At 38.2% G+C, this 18,395-nt stretch overlaps 1 protein-coding gene across 2 annotated transcripts in view; it reads right to left on the bottom strand.

Moving 5' to 3' along the window:
• SLC38A6 (solute carrier family 38 member 6) overlaps positions 1 to 18,369 on the bottom strand; it is a 77,796-nt gene extending 59,427 nt beyond the window's left edge. For both annotated transcript variants that reach the window (XM_020986493.2, XM_078151520.1), the window contains exons 1-4: positions 18,114 to 18,369; positions 13,429 to 13,559; positions 10,813 to 10,886; positions 4,603 to 4,655 (exon numbers count right to left, since the gene is read on the bottom strand). In XM_020986493.2, the coding sequence (XP_020842152.1) occupies positions 4,603 to 4,655; positions 10,813 to 10,886; positions 13,429 to 13,559; positions 18,114 to 18,245 (390 nt within the window). In that variant the 5' untranslated portion in view covers positions 18,246 to 18,369. The remainder of the gene's footprint in view (positions 1 to 4,602; positions 4,656 to 10,812; positions 10,887 to 13,428; positions 13,560 to 18,113) is intronic.
• Positions 18,370 to 18,395: the final 26 nt, after the last annotated feature.

Raw genomic sequence — 18,395 nt, 5'->3', positions numbered from 1 at the left:
TGTTTGGCCATTTAACAATTTCTGGATGCATCTAATTGTATTATCATCTAGTCCCTCACAATCTTTTCCACAAAAATAGCATAAGATACTTTACCAAATGTATGTTAAAATCTAGGCAGACTGATTTAGTCCCCTGATCTATTATTTTAGTTACTGTCAAAAACAGAAATAAAGTTGGTTGGACATAATCTGTTCTTGATGCTGCACGTTCACCCTCTGTAAACAATGCTTCTCTAGATGTTCACTAACTGTCTCTTAAATGATTTACTCTAGAATTTCTCCAGAAATCAAGGTTAGGCTCAGTGGCCTGTAGTTTGTGGAATCTATTCTTTTTCTCCTTTTTCCTGAAATCCGGGAATTTTCTGTGGTGTTCCTCTCATCATTCTCTATGATCTTTCAGATATTACTAGGAGTGGCTCAGTAATTACAGCTGTCATTTTTTTTTTAAAACCTGAGGATATAGTTCATTGGATAGAGCACTACATCTGGAGATAAGAAGACTCAAGTTCAAATCCAGTTTCAGACAAGTACTAGCTGTGTGACCCTGGGCAAGTCACTTAACTTGTTCACCTCAGTTTCCTCATCTGTAAAATAGGGAATATGTGTGTGTGTGTGTGTGTGTGTGTGTGTGTGTGTGTGTTATATTACACATATGCTATATGTTATAGCACCTACCTCCCAGGGTCACTGTGAAGATTAAATTATAATTGTGAAGCACTTAGCACAGTGCCTGGCATATAGGAAGTGCTATATAAATGTTAGCTATTATGATATGGGCTAAACGACAAATTCATTAGACAACTACATGCTCATTTACTATCTCATTTGTCGTGGGCATCAATTCCCAAGTAAAAATTTTTGTTTGGTCACTTCCATGACAAAGGTTATACTTCCTGGAAGAAGGACACTAAGATTGAAGCACCTCTGCCTTTTTTCAGTTGTCAGTCATCATCATCCTACCTACTCTGAGTAGCAGTCCTATCTCCTCTTTCCTCCAAAATAACAAAAAAGCCAAAAGCCAAAATGCTTTTTGTTATTTTTAGTTTCACTGAGAGATCACATCTCACGCCGAGCTTTAGCATTCTTGACCTAAAAGTTCAAGCCTAGCAAGAGCTTTTGGAATCTGACTGCCAGCCGATGAGCTAGCTATCGTGTCATTCGCCCCAGCTTTGCATCATCTGTAAATCTGGTGAGCATGCCATTTAATCCTATTTTCACAGGACCAGGCCACTCTCTTCAGCCCGTCACCTACCTTTGCTTCTGTCTTCTGCATATACCTTTTAAAACTAAAAGATATTTGCTATTTTTGTCTGAACATTTTCCCAGCTGTCCCCCAGGTCTGAGATGTTCTCCCCCTTCTCCTCAACCTCCGGCTTCCCTGGCTTCATTCAAGTCTCAGCTAAAGTCCTATCTTTTTCAAGAAGACTTTTCCTGTCCTCCTTCATCTCAGGGCCTTCCCTCTGAGACAGTTTTTTTGCCTGTTACCTCTCTCATCACTCTGAGCCCAAGAGCATGGAGTGTGTTTTGGACGTGTTCAGTTTAAACTCTCTACAGGACATGCAGTTTGAGATGTCCAATAAGTAGTTAGAAAAGAGCAGAAAGAAGTAGAAGCAGCTACTGTAAATGGCTTTCTCAAGGAGTTTAGCCAGGAAAGGGAGGCGAGCTCTAAAATGATAACTAAAAGGAATAGATAGATCCAGTAAGGGTTTTTTTTTGAGAATGGAAGAGACACAGGTATATTTCTAGGAAGCAGGGAAGCAGCCAATAGACAAAGATGAAATTTTTTAGTACAGAGCCTGGCACATAATAGCACTCAATAAATGCTAGCTGACTGTGACTGATCTTTTTAGGCAGCTTTCATTTTTCCTCATCGTTGGAACTGCTTCCCTGTGGGTCTTTAGAATTTCATTCTTGAATGTTTTCCATCTCTCCTGGGCTTATTTTGCCTGTATAATTTTAGTCCATGAAATTCCATCTATCCTTCCTCTGAAATCTACTCTTCTCAAATCTAAGGTGTATGTCAGAATACACCTTTCTTCTCCTCTTTCACATACCCAAAGAAGGAAGTGGTTTCTTCTTTTCAATGTTTACCCATCATTTCTACTCCAGCAGCCTTCCTGTTGTTGAGACGTCCAATGAAGATTTTTCCCTCGTTGGCTCCTCCATGTTTTGGAAACAGAGATATCAAGTAGATGTTTGGATAATTACAATTGCCAGTCACTCCCATCTCATGCCTTTACAACTGGCTTATGATCCCTTCTAATTTTTTTCTTTCTGTCCAGGTGGTAAAAAATATACTCCAACAAAATCAAGTTTTCCTGCCTCCACTTATTTTTACCAAAATACTTTAGGATTTCTCATTTGCTTCAAGATTCAGCTCAACCACAAGAAGCAGCCTTTCCTAGTCCTCCTAGCTGCTGTTGCCTCCTCTACCCTTAAGGTTATCTTACAACCGTCTGTGTATGCTTTATAGATATCTATCTATATATACATGTTTTTCCTTAATTACTGCAACGACTATTTTTGACTTTTGCCTAGTGAAGTGCCTGGCTTAATAAGTAACTGTAGATTGATTGAGTCTCTCTCTCTCCCTTCTGATTCCTAGATTTCTGCTAAAACTATACCTTCTTAACATGCTATTCTACACAAGCAGATCCCACCTACCCCTTTTAAATACTCTCTTTCTTGTGAAGTAGGTATACCCAAATAGAGCCACATTCCCGTAATATGTTTCATGCCAAGATTCAGTGATTGCCTCCTTGTTTTAGGACCTCTAGTTCTTCTCTTTGTTGCCTTAAACATTTGAGGTCAGGGGTTTGACTACTAGCTCCTTTCTGGGATTGTCATCTATGATCTCCTGACTAAGTTTATATACTTTTTTCCTTCATTATAACTGTTCTCTTTGGTATCTACCATTAGTAATTCTGTCAAAAAAAGAAACTTGTTAGTCTGACATGATTTGCTCTTGATGAAGCCGTCCTGGCTTGAGATATTCACTGCTTGCCTTTCTGGACAGCTCAGTAACAATCTCTTTAATATGTTCTAGGAGGAGTGGGGAACCCGTGGCTTCAAGGCCATGTGACCTTCTAGATCCTCAAGTGAGGCCCTCTGACTGAGTCCAAGTCTTATAGAACAAATCCTTGATTAAGGGCAGGTTCCCCACCCCTGCAGACTTTTCCCAGGAATAAAAGTCAAGCTCACAGGCCTAAAGCTTGTAGATTCTAATCTCTTCCCTTTTCTGAAAATCAAGACATCTGTCCTTCTCTAGTCTTGTGGTGCCTCTCCTGTTTCCCTAAAGGTCCTATGCATCACCTTTCAGATATCGCTAACGCTGGCTTAGCGATCAGGTCTGCCAGCTCTGTCAGCACCCTAAGGTGCAGCTCGTCTGGGCCATGTGACTTGAATTCATCAGTACCAGCTAGGTGCTCTCCTTACAAATCTCAGTGGTAATTTTTATTCTGTTAGTTCTGCTGTAAAGGTCATTGTCCTTGGTAGAAAAAAAGTAAAGAAACAAAATAAGAATCAGCTGTTTCCTTCAGTAGGCAGCACTGAGGAAACCACGCCTCATACCCATGCCCTTCACTTTCTTGTCCAAGACTTCACAGTGTTCACCAGCACTGTTGGTGCTCCCTTTGGCAGGGTCCCTCCTGTCCACACGGATCACCAGAACTGGGCAGTGGTCACACATTCCAATAGGTCTCGGGGGAATGAGAAACGAGTACTTCATGGGACCATAAATGTACAGCTGGAAAGTACTCAGAGGCCATTTAGTCCAAACCCTGGTTTTACAGAGGAGGAAACAGACCCAGAGAGGTCAAGAGACTGGCCAAAGTCTCACAGGTCTCAAGCGAAGGTCCTGGGATTATTTGCAATATCTTAGATACAGGCCTTGGGAAGACGACAAACCTATCTGTTGTTGTTATCAGTTTGGTAATTACCTCCCTCAGTGCAAGGAAGTCACTGACCACCATTATCTTTCCTTTCTTCTTCTGACTTTTAATAGATGACCTGTCACATGATGCCTTGCTATGGCCCTTTTACTTCATTCCTTGGAGGACTACTTATTCCTCAGATCCTCCAGTTTCCTCCTCTTCGGGAAGAGACTCAAATTTGTTTTTTAAGCTGAAAGTTTATACTTTTCCATTTCCCTATCTTCCTCCTCTGTGCGACATTTTTCCACTCTCCAACTTCCCAATAAGGATCAAGCTATCCCTCCTCCACTTCAGATTCTCACTCTCAACCCCCACTGAAGAACTGCTTCCTTTTTTTTTAAAGGAATATTTTGTTTCCCCTAATAACCTGGAATATAGAAAGGCATTCCTTGAATCCCCTCATCTTAACTCCTAGGAAGAAGTATAACCTATACTTGGAACATAAATAGCAGTTGCCAGATCAGTCATTTATGTAATTTTTTTCCTCCGGTTAATATAGTCTTCCCTTTTATTCTTGTTCTGCTGCCCTTGTACTTCCTGTTATTCTTCTAATTTTTTATATCCTCCTAATGAACTGCTTTTCATTCATCATTCTCTTTTATTCAGAAAAAGAGGAAAACATTATCCAGTTCTGGCTTGGTCAACAGTCAGGAGAAAAAAAAAAAGTTACCTTTCCAAGTGACCCAAATGCAAAAAGACCAAGGTCTTCATAAGATGTGACAGCTGTCAGAAGGAAAAAGAACAATGATATTTTTTAACATCTACATTACAAAAAAGAATATTTGGTATATTTGATATCATTTTACCAAAAATTTATTTATTATCATAAGCAAATTATATCTATTATTTTCATGGAATCAATCAAACACAGAATAGTTCTTACAGAGAGATGTTTTGTGACCTTCTACACAGAAAGTAAGAGCAGTTGTCTCATTTGTGAAGTATATGTAAGAAAGCTTTCTGATACCCTACAATTAAATTTTGTTGAATTTGAAGAAATATAATCCATTTACTAGTACTTCTTGATCCAGAACTTCAAACTGTAAAGGTTTTGGATGGTCTTATAAAACTGGAGCCTAAATAGATATCATACCTCAGAGGTTGCCTCAAAATCTGTAAATTAAGCTATCATTCCAAGAAAGGTAACTAAGAAGTAACACTAGCTACTTTGGAAAAAGTCCTGTCAATTAACTACACTATAATAATTTAAAAAGGGACAACTGTGACGAGTGACCACAGATCTCTAAGGCTGCAAAATCCACTATAGTATTTTCACTATGTAAACTTATACAGGAAATAGGCCTTGGAAACTGAAGACATAAAGAGGTTGATCAAATAAACAAGGTCTTACTTAACTTTCAAGGATTTTTTTTTTCAGATCACTCAGTATAATAATAATAATGTACTTTTTTTCATATAGCACAATAATGCTACTGTCACACTGGTCTATAAGTGAAGGTTCTAAGTGCAGGCTTTCCAAAATTCTTATTACAGGAAAATAATTCCCTTAAGTTGTTTATTTTGTAAGCCTTTCATTATACATTCTTTTAAGCACTTCACAAAACTATAAAAACTTTTTTTAATTAAAATGAGGGAGGCAGTGTGGTGAAGTGGAAAGAAAACTGGAGTATTTTCCAGAAGCCCTGTGCCTCAATTTCTTCATATATAAAATGTGGGGGTTGGACTAAACAATCTCCATGGTCTTTTACAGTTCTAAATCTCTTCTGAGACCTTCCCCAGATGTTAATACTTTCTCCATCTTCAAATTATCTCACATTAAAAGTGTTGTATCCCACCATACCATGCCATTAGAATGTAAGGTCACTGAAGGCAGGGGCAATTTCATTTTTGTTTTTGTATCTTCTGTGCTTTAGACATACTAGGAACTGCTTCCAAAGTTATCAATTTTACAGTCAGTCAGTAAATATCTAAGTCATTTAGATAAATTTTTCTAAAAACTTATGCATGGTTTAGTTACTTTTAAACAGTAGCACTAAACAAACATTTATCATTAGTAAAAGGAAAAGTGTCCTCATTAAAAGGTACCAAGCCATAATTTAATTTCATCAAATGAACATCATTAATCTGTTTTTCCACCTAAAAATTAAATAACTTTTACTTCTCTAGCAATAGTAAACAAAATTGATCGCTTCTAGGAATGTAAACTATGTACTTATTTTCTCTATGAAAATTCTAACATAATTTCCAAAGATACTGGATAAGGTACACTATAGCAATAACTATTCTGTTTTCTCTAGTAATTTGTGAATAATCTAGTCTGAAGTACACTGTGGTATAAACAGTACTAGACTTGAAGAAAAGAGATATGTGTTGTAGTTCCAACTCTCTAAGTTTCTCAAGGTATTATTTCTTGTCCTCTCAAGGCTAAGAAGATCATCAACTACAACATGTCAAAATATCTCTGATAGCGATGGCCCTGACATCTTCCTAGCTGTGTAATCTAGGGTCAAGTGAATTCACCCATTCTAGGATTCAGGTTCTCATCTCATCATAAATCATAAGATTGTATTAGATGATCTATGAAGGACCATCTACCTCTAAAATTCTGTGATCACAGCTGGGAGTTAACTCAATTTTGAGATCAACAAAAAAGATCACTGAGTATAGTAAGTTCCCAGAGTGAAACACTGTTCTCAGTTGTGAATCCTGAATTTCCAGTTAGAATATCTGTATAGTGATTACATACTATCATGTCACAGGACCACAGAAGTGCAAAAATTATGGGCACTCTTCCACATCTGAGACAAGGATGATAATTTTTATGCTTCACAATCTTGAGTCACAATTTAAATGAACTATCTTCATTTATTTAATATATATGCTGTTGATACTCTTAAAAATCCTGTTATTTAATTGCTAAAAACTTTAAACTCCCACCTCATCCACACCCCAAAATATTACTCGATTAAATCAGTGTTTCACTTTCCACGTCTATTTCCTGAAATTTTTGCTTGTCTTATTGCTGTTAGGCATTTGTTTCTTCTTGTCCCTCTCCTTCCTCCATATGGCTGCCACTGTTAAAGCTGACTTACAAAGAAACAAGCACATTGGGAAACATCAAAATAATGCCAGGAATGATTACCCTCTCTAATTGCATAGCCTACGGTACAGAAACAATCTGAAAGAGGGAATTACTCCCATCTTTTACAGGAATTCATGTTAGCAGTACCTGGCACGACCCATGTTAAGTAAATAACTGGAAGCGATCATCAGCGTGTGAGAGGAGTCTATTTTCAGAAACCTTTTATATACATATATATTTTATATTAGAGAAATCAAGGTTGTGTTTTGAGGAGACTGAAAGTCTGTAAATCTTGATCAAATAAACAGGAGAGAAAATCTTATTTAGTGTGCCATTGAGGCGTATGTCATGACTATTTTGGTCTGGCAAAAAGTTAAGTCTTCACAGGAACAGTTTAGAAAGCTGCTTCTCATGAACATGTGGAATATTTCCATCTAGTTACTGTCTACTCTGCATTTTCCCTTCAATGAAAAAGGACAATTAATAAATCTAGGGTGAAATACAAAGCTCAAGCTTCTCAGCAGCAGCAATATTATCTTTGGATCTAGACTGAGGAACATAAGTTATTTAAATATAGTTCAACCCTCAGAAAGTTGGCCACATGGAATGATCCCTTATTATTTCGGAATTTCCTTATTTGTAATGTTTTCCAACCTTTTCATCTCATTTCCCCTCGGTTGCAAGATGCTCATAAAGGTCAATTATCTAAAGTCATTAATTCATTCACTAACTCATCAAATAGTTGACCTTCACCATTTTTGACACAGTTAGTGGCTCATCTTTGAAAAATATTTAAACTTCACCTTAAGGAAACTCTGCTTTCTAGATTACCTCTCTGACCATTTCTTCTTTTTTGATTTCTGGTTCTCTTTTTTTCACCACCTACGTTCCCTTCCCTTAGCAAACTAATTATTGAACATATTTTCAATTACCAAATATATGGAAAACCTCAAGATCTCTAGCTCTGACTTCTCATTATTTTGTAGACAACCCCACTTAATATTCTTTAATAGTATATACCTTGCCATTTAAACATGTTAAATGAATGTTCCCTGTTGCCCAATTTTTCATTGCTTTCAAAACATTTTTTGGGGGCTATCTTCTCAATCATACAAGCTGGTAATCTTAAGGTCCTCAATGACTCCTTTCTATCCTCAATTTCTTCCATGTAGTTCATCCCTGAATCTTGTCAATCCTTGCTACCTGGTATATTTCTTGTATCGCATAACATTTGCTTCTTGCTATCTTAAAAATCATAGCTTTAGATTAGCCATTGACTACCTCCCTAAACCCCCTGACTCAAACCTGTCCTCTTTCATTCTATTCTACTCAGTAATAAGAATCATCTTCCTCAAAAATTGTTTTGAACCTATCTTTTACTCACTGTCACAGTACTTCTCCAGAATTAAAAAAAAAATTAAAGGTACTTTTCCATGTTTGAGACATTATGAGCAATGTCTTGGAATCCTATAATGCTTCTCAGTAGAAGGGAGACCAGCATCTATGAAGGAAGAGGGCCTGGATTTTAATCCCAGTCTAACATCTATTACCTACATGACTTTAGGCAAATCACATAATTCCTCCAGAATTCATGTAAATGTATTTGATTGATTTCTCATATAAATGCAAAATGAAGAGGTTAGATTAGAGGACCACTAATGTCCCTTCCAGCTCTAAATTTATGTTTCTATTAGATTGTGACCTCTTACATCAAAATTAAAATTTCTGACTGCAGTCTTTAAAAAGTTTACTTAAGTACCTTGATCTTTCACTCCATCATGTCTCATACTTTCCATTTCCTTTCTTTTAATTTGCCATTTCCTGCATCTTGAACAATGATCTCAATTCTCTCAGCCAAAACCTACCCCACCCTCATTTTAAACTCTCAAATCTTACCTCATCCATACTATGTTTCCAGATCAGTTCCACCAACAATATAGCACTCATTTATAAGGTTCTGTACACTGGCAGATTATTTTTGTATTTCTGTTGTTTGTTTTTATACATTATATTTGTATTCTGCCTCCTCCATTATAGTGTATACAACTCTTAAGCATGAAGCATTCTTTCTACTGGCTTTAAAATTATCTCAGCACCTAAAGATGCCTAAAAAAAGATATAAGCTGAGTTACATATTAGAAAATGAACTAAACGTTGCATTGTGTATGAAGAAAATGTGTTTTCTTTGTTCAGCAAAGAGGGAGCTGAGCTTAACCTGAGTTCTGAAATAAAACTGTCCCATCTAAAATCTGAATCCCACATAGCAACCAATTCTAATACTACCTCAAGATTAATGCAGAGATGATCTATCACTCAGGACCTAGAAATATGTCTTGGGACTCAAAGAGTCCAATACAGAACCTGAAGAGTATGTTCCTGGCCAAAGAAGGAGGCCCTTTGCTTCTAAAAAGGGGAGAAAAAAATTCTCCACACTTCTAGCCCCATTAAAATTCATGACAAGGTTATCTACAGAAGGTTTGTATAATTCTTTGCCTGACTGATGAATTACAACTGGGTATTACAACTGCTACACGAACCTTTTTTATACAATCAAGTACATGTTTTCAAAATGTCACTGATATTATTAAAAGAAGCCTACCTCAGTAGAGTATTTTTATAGTGATTGAAGGAATTCAATCAACAGAAGAAGGAAGCAGTAGTATCTGTACAGGACCATGAAGAAGCCAGTTGAAGAACCCAAGTAAGTTATTGAGAGCAAAGGAAATTAAGAAGGAAAGAAAATGGTTTCTTCTACTTTATAATGCCCTAAAGTAGGAAAAACAACATAGATAGATATTAGATTTTCAGAATTATCAGATAGGTTGGTATGGGTAGATGAGAAATTTATATTTTAACTAGGAAATATCTAGCTTAACTAAGGTATTATTTATTCATAATCTGGAAAATATACATAACAATTACAATAGGTTAAAATCCTTTTTTTTCAATTGGTCTCCCAGAATTAAGGTCCAAGATAGGAAGAATATAGGATAAAAAGCCTTTACTAAAGCTTCAAAAATAAGGAATAATAATTACTTTATATAAAATAATAAAAATGAGAGGCAATTGGTTTAGTGGATAGAGGACTACAATCTGCAGTAAAGAAGACCTAAGTTTAGGTCTTTCCTCTGACATGCAATAGCTATGTGACCTTGGCAACAAGTCACTTTACCTCTCAGTGCTCCAAGCCATTTTAAGATTATAAATTACAGAGAAGTTGTTCATTTGTATCAGAAAAGGGAGACTCCACCCTAAGTGTTCCCCATACTGTTGAAATCATAGGTCTAGATTTTTTAAAAAAGTTAAATTCAAAAATAAGGCAAATCAGATTTTGAGTCATCCTTTCCTGCGTATGAAGATGATGTTACAGACCATGATGAGCAAAGAATGCCATGGTGACATATGTGCATTGACCTGTCCACTCTCTGGAGCCCTCTGTATGCCCAAGGGCACTTGTTTGCTGGATGGCTAGCCAAAGAAGTGAAGGTGAGCATAAATACCCACTTATTTTTTCACCAGAGGCACAAGGGCTAAATAATGTATGTGACTTTCATTCATCTAGATGCTAGTTATCCCCTAAAATGAAAAGGATATTGTAACACTTGCTGGAAATACAACTAAGAATGCTAGTTTTCTCCTCTTTCTAGCAGCATCATTGTTTTAATGTATTTTCTACAAGATTGGAACTGTCCATCTTAGCCTTCTGGGAGGCCTCAATGCATCTGTCCTGTCGTATCTATTCATCTCAAAGTATTTTAAGGCCCCTGAGGTATGTAAACAAATGGCAAGTTTAATGGCTGCTTTATTCTATAAAATACATATGATCTTTTTACCTACCTGTCTGAATACACATAGTAAGAAGAAGATGAACTGAGTAAGAAGCCAGAATAGCAACCATCAGCAGCATGACACTAAAATATAAAACAGCACATGGTTAAACAAGTTTGCTTTTGTCCCTTCTTTCAACAGAAAAAAAAAATCCCTACCTCAAAAACGTCCTTACTTACTAATCAGGTTTGTTAACTGCTAGTGACATCAGTCTAATGATCTTGCTATATATCACTATTTTTCTATATTTATATGCTAATCAATCAACCAGCTTTAAAAAAGGGGCTTACTATGTGCACAACGCTAGGTGCTGGGGATACAACTAGAAAGAATGAAACAACCATTGGTCACAAAAGATTTACATTCTAATAGAGAAGGCAACAAGTACAAAAGAAAGTATGTTTAGTATAATAAAGTGAAGAAATACAAATAAATACAAAGTAGTTAAAGACAAAGTAATTTTGGAGGGAGGAAACTAAAAGCTAGGGAATTAGGAAAAGGTGGTGCCTGAGATATGTCTTAAAGGAAGAGAGGAATTCTGTGAGGTGGGGGTAAAGATGGACTGAATATTTGAAAGCATACTAAGCTTTGCAGTTCTAAAATCCCATGAACTATCCCTCCCTCAGGGCTTTCTACTTAGAGATAAGGACCCTATTTTGACTGTACTTGTATTAAGTTTAACCTACAAATCCTGTCTTCTTCAAAGACTCATAAAATTATAATCTGAAATGTCAGCCAATCATATATATTGTTTCTAAGGACTAAGATGCAGGTAATGAAAAGTACCATATGCACAATTCCCTTGGGAATACAAAATCCTCAGATCTCATAGCTACTCACTAAGAAATGAGACACTACTGCCCTGAGGGCTCTTCTCAGGAAGCTGCCAAGGAGCACCCTACTGTGTCCAAAAGATAACCAGGAAAGGTGTGGAAGAAGCTTTGTGTCCTACTTAATGCTTGACCTTATTGTAAACATCAGTGTTAATAAGTAGCAAAAATAGAGTAAGGTGGGGATGCTCAAGTTTTATATAGAATTAGTATGACATAACAATCTACAACTCTCATAAGGTTTTTAATGACTTGAAGAACAAACAACTTTTATTAATCATTTTCCAAATCATTTAAATATCCAACATTATATTCAAAATTAATTTTTTTACCTACATCACACACACAAACACACATGGCCCAGAGCTGTGATTTTATCAATGTGGGAAACTAAGCAGCACAGAAATTCCTTCCATCAAAGCAGAACAATCACTCATCTATAATACAGTCTTAAAGAACTCTCTAGGGCACCAAAGGGTTAAGTGATTTACCTACAGTCACACACCTAGTATGTGTCTGAAATAAGTCTTCAGTCTGGGTCTTCCTGACTCTAGTGCTGACATTCTATTCACTAATACATGAAGTTTCTCATATTTGTATGAGGCCAAACTAAAGATATATCTGGTTTTCAAGCTGACAAAATAAATGTATGAAACCTAGATTCTATTTACTATGTTTTGTCTAATGTATGGTTTATAATAGTCTTGCTTCAAAATAATGAAAACTATTTGGTCTTTTATGAAAACATAAAATTAATTAAGAAAATCGGGCAATTGGTGCAAATTAATTTCCCTAAAAATTACAGGAGGTAGACAAAAAAAATTCTTAAATGGAATAGAACTAAATTTCCAATGCTTCGTTTTAAATTTATGACTGAGCAACTATTAATATTTGTTGCTTTAGGCGAAGCCACTGTAATGAAGACTAACTGAATGGTTTTCAAAAGTGAGGTCTATGAGACTGTTGGGAGAAAGGATTACAGAGAAAAAACTAGTAAAGGGAAGAATACGATTATATACTTAACCTTCCTTTTCTAATTGATAAGTAATCTGAATAACAGATAAACCTTTGTTCACTTTGACTAAAATGACTCAGAATGAATCAATACTTAAAGGTATGACAGGGATCAACTTTTTCATCAGGATTTTATATTATGTTATATTTATATTTATTACATATATATGTATATTATTTTTATTTTATATTAAGACACAAGCTAGAGGGTAAAACTTTTTTTTTCTGTAGATAAGTAACTGTTTTAAATCAGATTCCATTAATTAATAATGAATTTTTCCACTAATGTCCCATTTGTGGAGGTGATTCTGAGCTCTTGAAGGCTATGCCAGCAGAGTTTAAAGTCAAGCAGGTTCTGATAACCTGGAAAGGTTTGGAATAACAGGCTTAGATTATATGATTTTTGTTTGAGTGCTAGCTTTACCAGCTAATTTAGAAGAGGCTCATCAACCACAGGGTTAGCCACTAGAGGATAACTTGGTTCATAAGTAGCTCAAAAAAAAACTGAGGAATAAAATAAATTTATTTCAATCTGCAGCAGTAGAAGGAGTGAAATAAAAAATTTCTAAGGTAAAAAGTAATATTTAAGAGGATTTTGTTACATATAGAAAGAAGTAATATAAAGACTTCATGTAGCCTATCCTCAAATGTAGGCAGTACTCCTAAAATAAAATCGGGGAATGGCCAAGTCTTTTTACTTTATTTTGGCTAGTTATCTGAGAGTCATATAAATGAACGTATAATTATTAATGACAATAGGACCAAGTAAAAGAACACTTACCTAAATACAATAATACCTGTATTGGCCATAATGTAGGCTAGACCAAGGATGCTACTTCCCATGATGGCATTCATTAAGTTAAACACTGAGAAACTAAAAGAAACTCCTGAGTATTCGTCACTTTGGGGCCCCTATAAGCAAAAAAATTTAACAGTTTAAGTATTAACTTACTGAAAGTCAAATCGATCCAAGAAATTATTTGTACAGATATCCTAATTTATTCTTCCAAATTTTCCCCCCAAATTGAAAAAGATATTATGGTACTCGGTAAAGATACAAAAAAGAATGTATATTTTCTCTTCTGTGGATACTGCTGTATTGATAAAAATTTCAACAATATTGAAACCGTTTATCCTAGTCTCTCAAGATGCCCCAATTCTATCCTGCCAGATATGACCATCTGAAAGTGGTTACATTTCCCTGTTTCTCCCTATATTCCAATCCTTTGGACTAATGGCCCAATGTAGCTCCAAGAGTTTGGCTATGAGTATTCTTTTAATTTACTGGGGGTCCTGAGAGTCTTTGTGGTAGGATATGGAGGACAGTCACCTAAAACCAATTTGCTTCAGAACAAATTATTTCTTGGTGCCAGCTCAGCAAATGTATACTGGTTTTGTTGTTTGTTTTCTTTTCACCAACTCCGAGGGATGGATAAATAAAAAAGCATTTAGTTAGTACTTACTATGTGCCAAGCACTGTCCTAAGCATTGGGGATATAAATAGAAAAAGCAAGGGAGTCCCTGCTCTCAAGATGTTCACATTCCAACTGGATAAGACAACATATAAAGGAGGGTTCCGTTTCACAGCAGATGGAAAAGCCAAGTGGAACTAAATGTCTGGCAGGCAAAGTGGTATGGCAGATGTTCCCTGACCAAAGACTGTTGGAAAAAGGGTAGTGGGTCCAAGGATCAGAGCAGATCAAGGCTTTGGGCTACCTTCCGAAAAGGTAGATATGAGGGGGTCAGCATTAGCTGAAAAGGGGTATTCAGTGTCTAGTAGAGAATATGGAATTAATGTTGGGCTGGAGAAGGGGAAGCTCCTTGGCTTTTGATCCTGGCAGGTTGCTGGTGGTACTGTTCCAGAATCATCAGATTACCAGTTGCTTCAGGAGAATTGGTTTTAGGCAAACTATTTTCAGGGCATCCATAAAGATGGAACGTAAGTCACATTCCAGTGGCACAGAGGCAATAAGCATCTCAGAGAAATAAAAAAAAATCAATATAATCCATGTTTAAAAACAACTAAGTCCACCTTATTTACCATAGGATTTGCTAGAAATAATTGCTAGTATTATCTTGAACTGACATCTCAAAACCCAAGTAAATCTAAGGGAAGATGGTTAAGAGTGGTTAAGAGAATCAAACAATTTCAGTTCTTCAAATCTGGTACAGGCCAATTTGAGAGAGTATTCTCCCAAAAAGGGTTTGGGTAATAAATCCCCAGAAGCTAAATATAACTTTTTTTGCAGTGACTTGAGATGAAGACTCGAAGTCAGATGACACGGCAATGTCTTTATCCTAAACTTTAGGATCTGAGAACTGTTAATGTTTCCATAAAGATTTTCTCTTTTTTGGAGATTGGGTAGATTTGAAGTCTACTGATAAACTATTTCTGCGCCCTGCCTGTCTCACATGTGTGCCTGTATCCAAGTGTATGTGCCACATGTGTGAACCTGTAACAGCACTGACCTTTGGAGAAGACTTGAGTTTGAGCCCTACTTCCACTGCCTACTGTTGTGGGACTACAGATGGGCAAGCTAATTTCTCTCTCTTAGCCTCAGTGCTTTCATCTGTTAAAATGAGTATAACATTACTTATTCTACTTACCTCAGTTGTTCTGAGAAAAGCATTTTGCAAAATATAAAGTGATATATAAATGTAGGCTACTAATATTATTACATAAGAACTCCCCAAGCCATAATATACAATTCAGCTGGAAAAAGAAGTATCTCATGATACTACTTTAAGTGGCATACTTTCTGGAAATGGAAACAGGAAGATGATAAAACAGTGACAAATAACAATGAATCACAGAACCCTAGGCTTGGTCATCTCATCCAGCCCCCAGCTTCCCTTTTAGCACTAAGTATTCCACCTAAAGTAGCAGAAGCCTTTATTTTGCAATGGAGTATAAACTACCCATATTTCTGAGTTACTGAAAAAGAAAGGTTTGTTTCGTCTAAACTTGGTGCTGCTATTCTAGGTCACTTTCCTTGTTCACTCCCCCTCTTTGTCTTTCTGGCTGTTCCAGGAACAAGACCCTCCATCTCTCAGCTTCAGGCATTCTCTCCTTGCCTGGAATACTCTTCTTCCTCTCCACTTCCTGGCTTCCTTTAAGTCTCAGCAAAAATTCTACCTTCTACCGGAAGCCTTTCTCAATGCCTCTTAATTCTAGTATCTTTCCTTTGTTATTTATTTTCTTACCGTTCTGCATATTGCTGGTCCCTATGTATTTGTTTGCTGGTTGACTTCTCCCCATCCCCCTTCCCCCATTTAGACTGTGAGGTTCTTGAGGGCAGGGACTATCTTTTGCCCTTCTTTGTATCCCCAGGGTTTAGACACATAACAGGCACTTAAAAACGCTGCTCTACTACAGATTTGTTCCAGAAAACAACCCTGGTTCACTCCCCCAGGCCCAAGTTTTAAGTCACACAACTAGCCTGAGGTGGCCTCTAGTTTAGGTGGCCTTTCAACATTCCTAGAGTCCAAAGTCCAAATCACAATGATCCCATCTTTCTCAATTCTATTTAGATAGGATTGTCAAATACTTATAATCCTGGCCCTGTAACTTTGGGACTGAGAATGAATTAAATGGAACAGGATCAAACTTTAAAGCTGAAAGATATCTTGCAAGCAATCTAATCCAATGCCCTCATTTTACAGATATGGAAATTGGGACCCAAAAGGGTAAAAATAACTTGTCCGAGGTGACATAGCCACTTTTGGTTTCCTCACTCCTGATTCAGTGCCTTTCTCACTTAATAATTCCAGGACCAAAGACTCACTTGATACTCCACCTCAACGCCCCAATTTAGAATGGAGGAGTTTCTAGGCTTGCTTATACAACTATTATCATTAGAGAACTTCTGAGTTACAAAAAAAAAAAAATGAAAGACTATCTGATCTGGAGGGTATAACCTTTTCTATGTCATAGACCTTTCAGCAGTATGGTGAAGCCTACGGACATCGTCTCGAAATTTTAAATGCATAAAATAAGATACAAAGATTTACAAAGGAAACCAATTATACTGAAATAAAGATATGTTTTCTTTTCCCCTTCCAAGATCATCTCCCAAATACTAGGTTATGAACTGTGATCTAGACTAATGTGTTTGGGGTTTTGGGGGGGTTTTTTTGTTTTTGGTTTTTTTGGTGAGGCAACTGGGGTTAAGTGACTTGCCTAAAGTCACACAGCTATTAAGTGTTATATGTCTGAGGCCAAATTTGAACTCAGGACCTCCTGACTGCAGGGCCCTTGCTCTATCCACTGTGTAACCTAGCTGCCCAGAACTAGACTAATATGAAACTGAACAAGGATGACCTTTACAACATCAATTAATCAAAAATATTTATTAAGCACCTACTGTGTGCCAAGCACTGTGCTAAGCACTGGGAATACAAAAAAAGGCAAAAGACAGTTCCCGCCCTCATGGAGCTTACAATCTAGAGGAGGAGACAACATGCAGTCACATATATACAAAGCAAGCTATATACAAGATAAATAGGAAATAATTAAAAGAGGAAAAGCACTGGAATTAAGAGAGGTTGGAGAAGGCTTCCTGTGGAAGGTGAGATTTTAGTTGGGACTTAAAGGAAGCCAGGGAGGTCAGTAGTTGGAGTGGAGGAGATAGATCATTCCAGGCATGGGACAGAGCCAAAGAGAACGCCTTGAGCAGAAAGATGGAGTGTCTAGTTCCTGGAACAGCTGGGAGGCAGGTGTCACTGGGTCAAAGTATTTGTGTGGGTGTGGAGGGAGTCATTTCAAAAATCTGTTTGAAGAGCTACCTCTGGTGATGTGGGATTTACTAATCAAATCAACAAACATTTATTAAATCGCCTACTACATGCCAAGCAAAGGAAGTAAAAAGGAGGTCCTGCTCTCAGGGAGTGAGGGGTCCAAGTGGGGGAGAGAAAATGCAAAGACCTACACACGCTGAAGTCGGGGCAGCCTCCGAGGGAAGGCGCTGTGATTGAGGATTGGGGGAAGGAGGGTGTCAGGAAGACCATCTTTCAGAAGGTGGCATTTTTGCTGGGACCTTAAGTCGGGGAAGCCAGGAGAGAGAATGCCAGGAATGTGGGGCGGGGGTGGCTGGTGCAGTGCCCCATGAGGGGGCCGGGGTCCCTGGATCGCTGAGCGCTTGGAGGGGAGGGAGGCGTCAGGGTGCGAACAGAGGCTTTTCTATTCGATGCTGGGGAAAGGACGGGGAGCCGCTGGAGGGTACGGACCGGGGTGGGCAGCGCTGTCCACCTGCGGCAACTCCAGGGGGCTTCCCTCCTACCAGTGACCCTTGTGGCCAGGCTGGGGTCTGGGGCTGGGGGGAATCTTAGCGAGCCCCTCAGTTCGTGCAAGGACCAGGGACTCCAGGGCTTGTCAAGGCGCCCCGCCGGGAGCGGGGGTCAGAAGCCCGGGGTGGGGGCTGACTCTCCTCCACGTAGGGCTCTTCCCACCTCCCCACCGCCACTCACGCTGCGGAGCAAAGGGCTCGACTCCTCTAGCGCCTTCTCCTCCTCCTCCTCCGTCTCCTCTCCCTGCTCCGGCCGCGCGGAGACATACCAGCCCCGGCCGGCGGCGTTGATGCTCGCCCAAGACCTCTCCATGCCGCCTCAGCCGCCTCCTTCTCCTCCTCCTTCTGTCTCACGCCGGCCCCGCCTCCAACTCCACGGAGGGACCGCACTGCCTCCTCGTGCGCACGCGCGCAATTCCAGCTGCGGCCGCAGAGGGGCGACCCTCTGGGCCCAGCCTCGTTT

Source organism: Phascolarctos cinereus, unplaced genomic scaffold (assembly GCF_003287225.1).
Source record: "Phascolarctos cinereus isolate Bilbo 61053 unplaced genomic scaffold, phaCin_HiC Scaffold_3;HRSCAF=262, whole genome shotgun sequence".
In the NCBI taxonomy this organism is placed as follows: Eukaryota; Metazoa; Chordata; class Mammalia; order Diprotodontia; family Phascolarctidae; genus Phascolarctos; species Phascolarctos cinereus.
The sequence above is the reverse complement of the archived record's forward strand: the minus strand, read 5'-3'. Positions and strand labels throughout refer to the sequence as shown.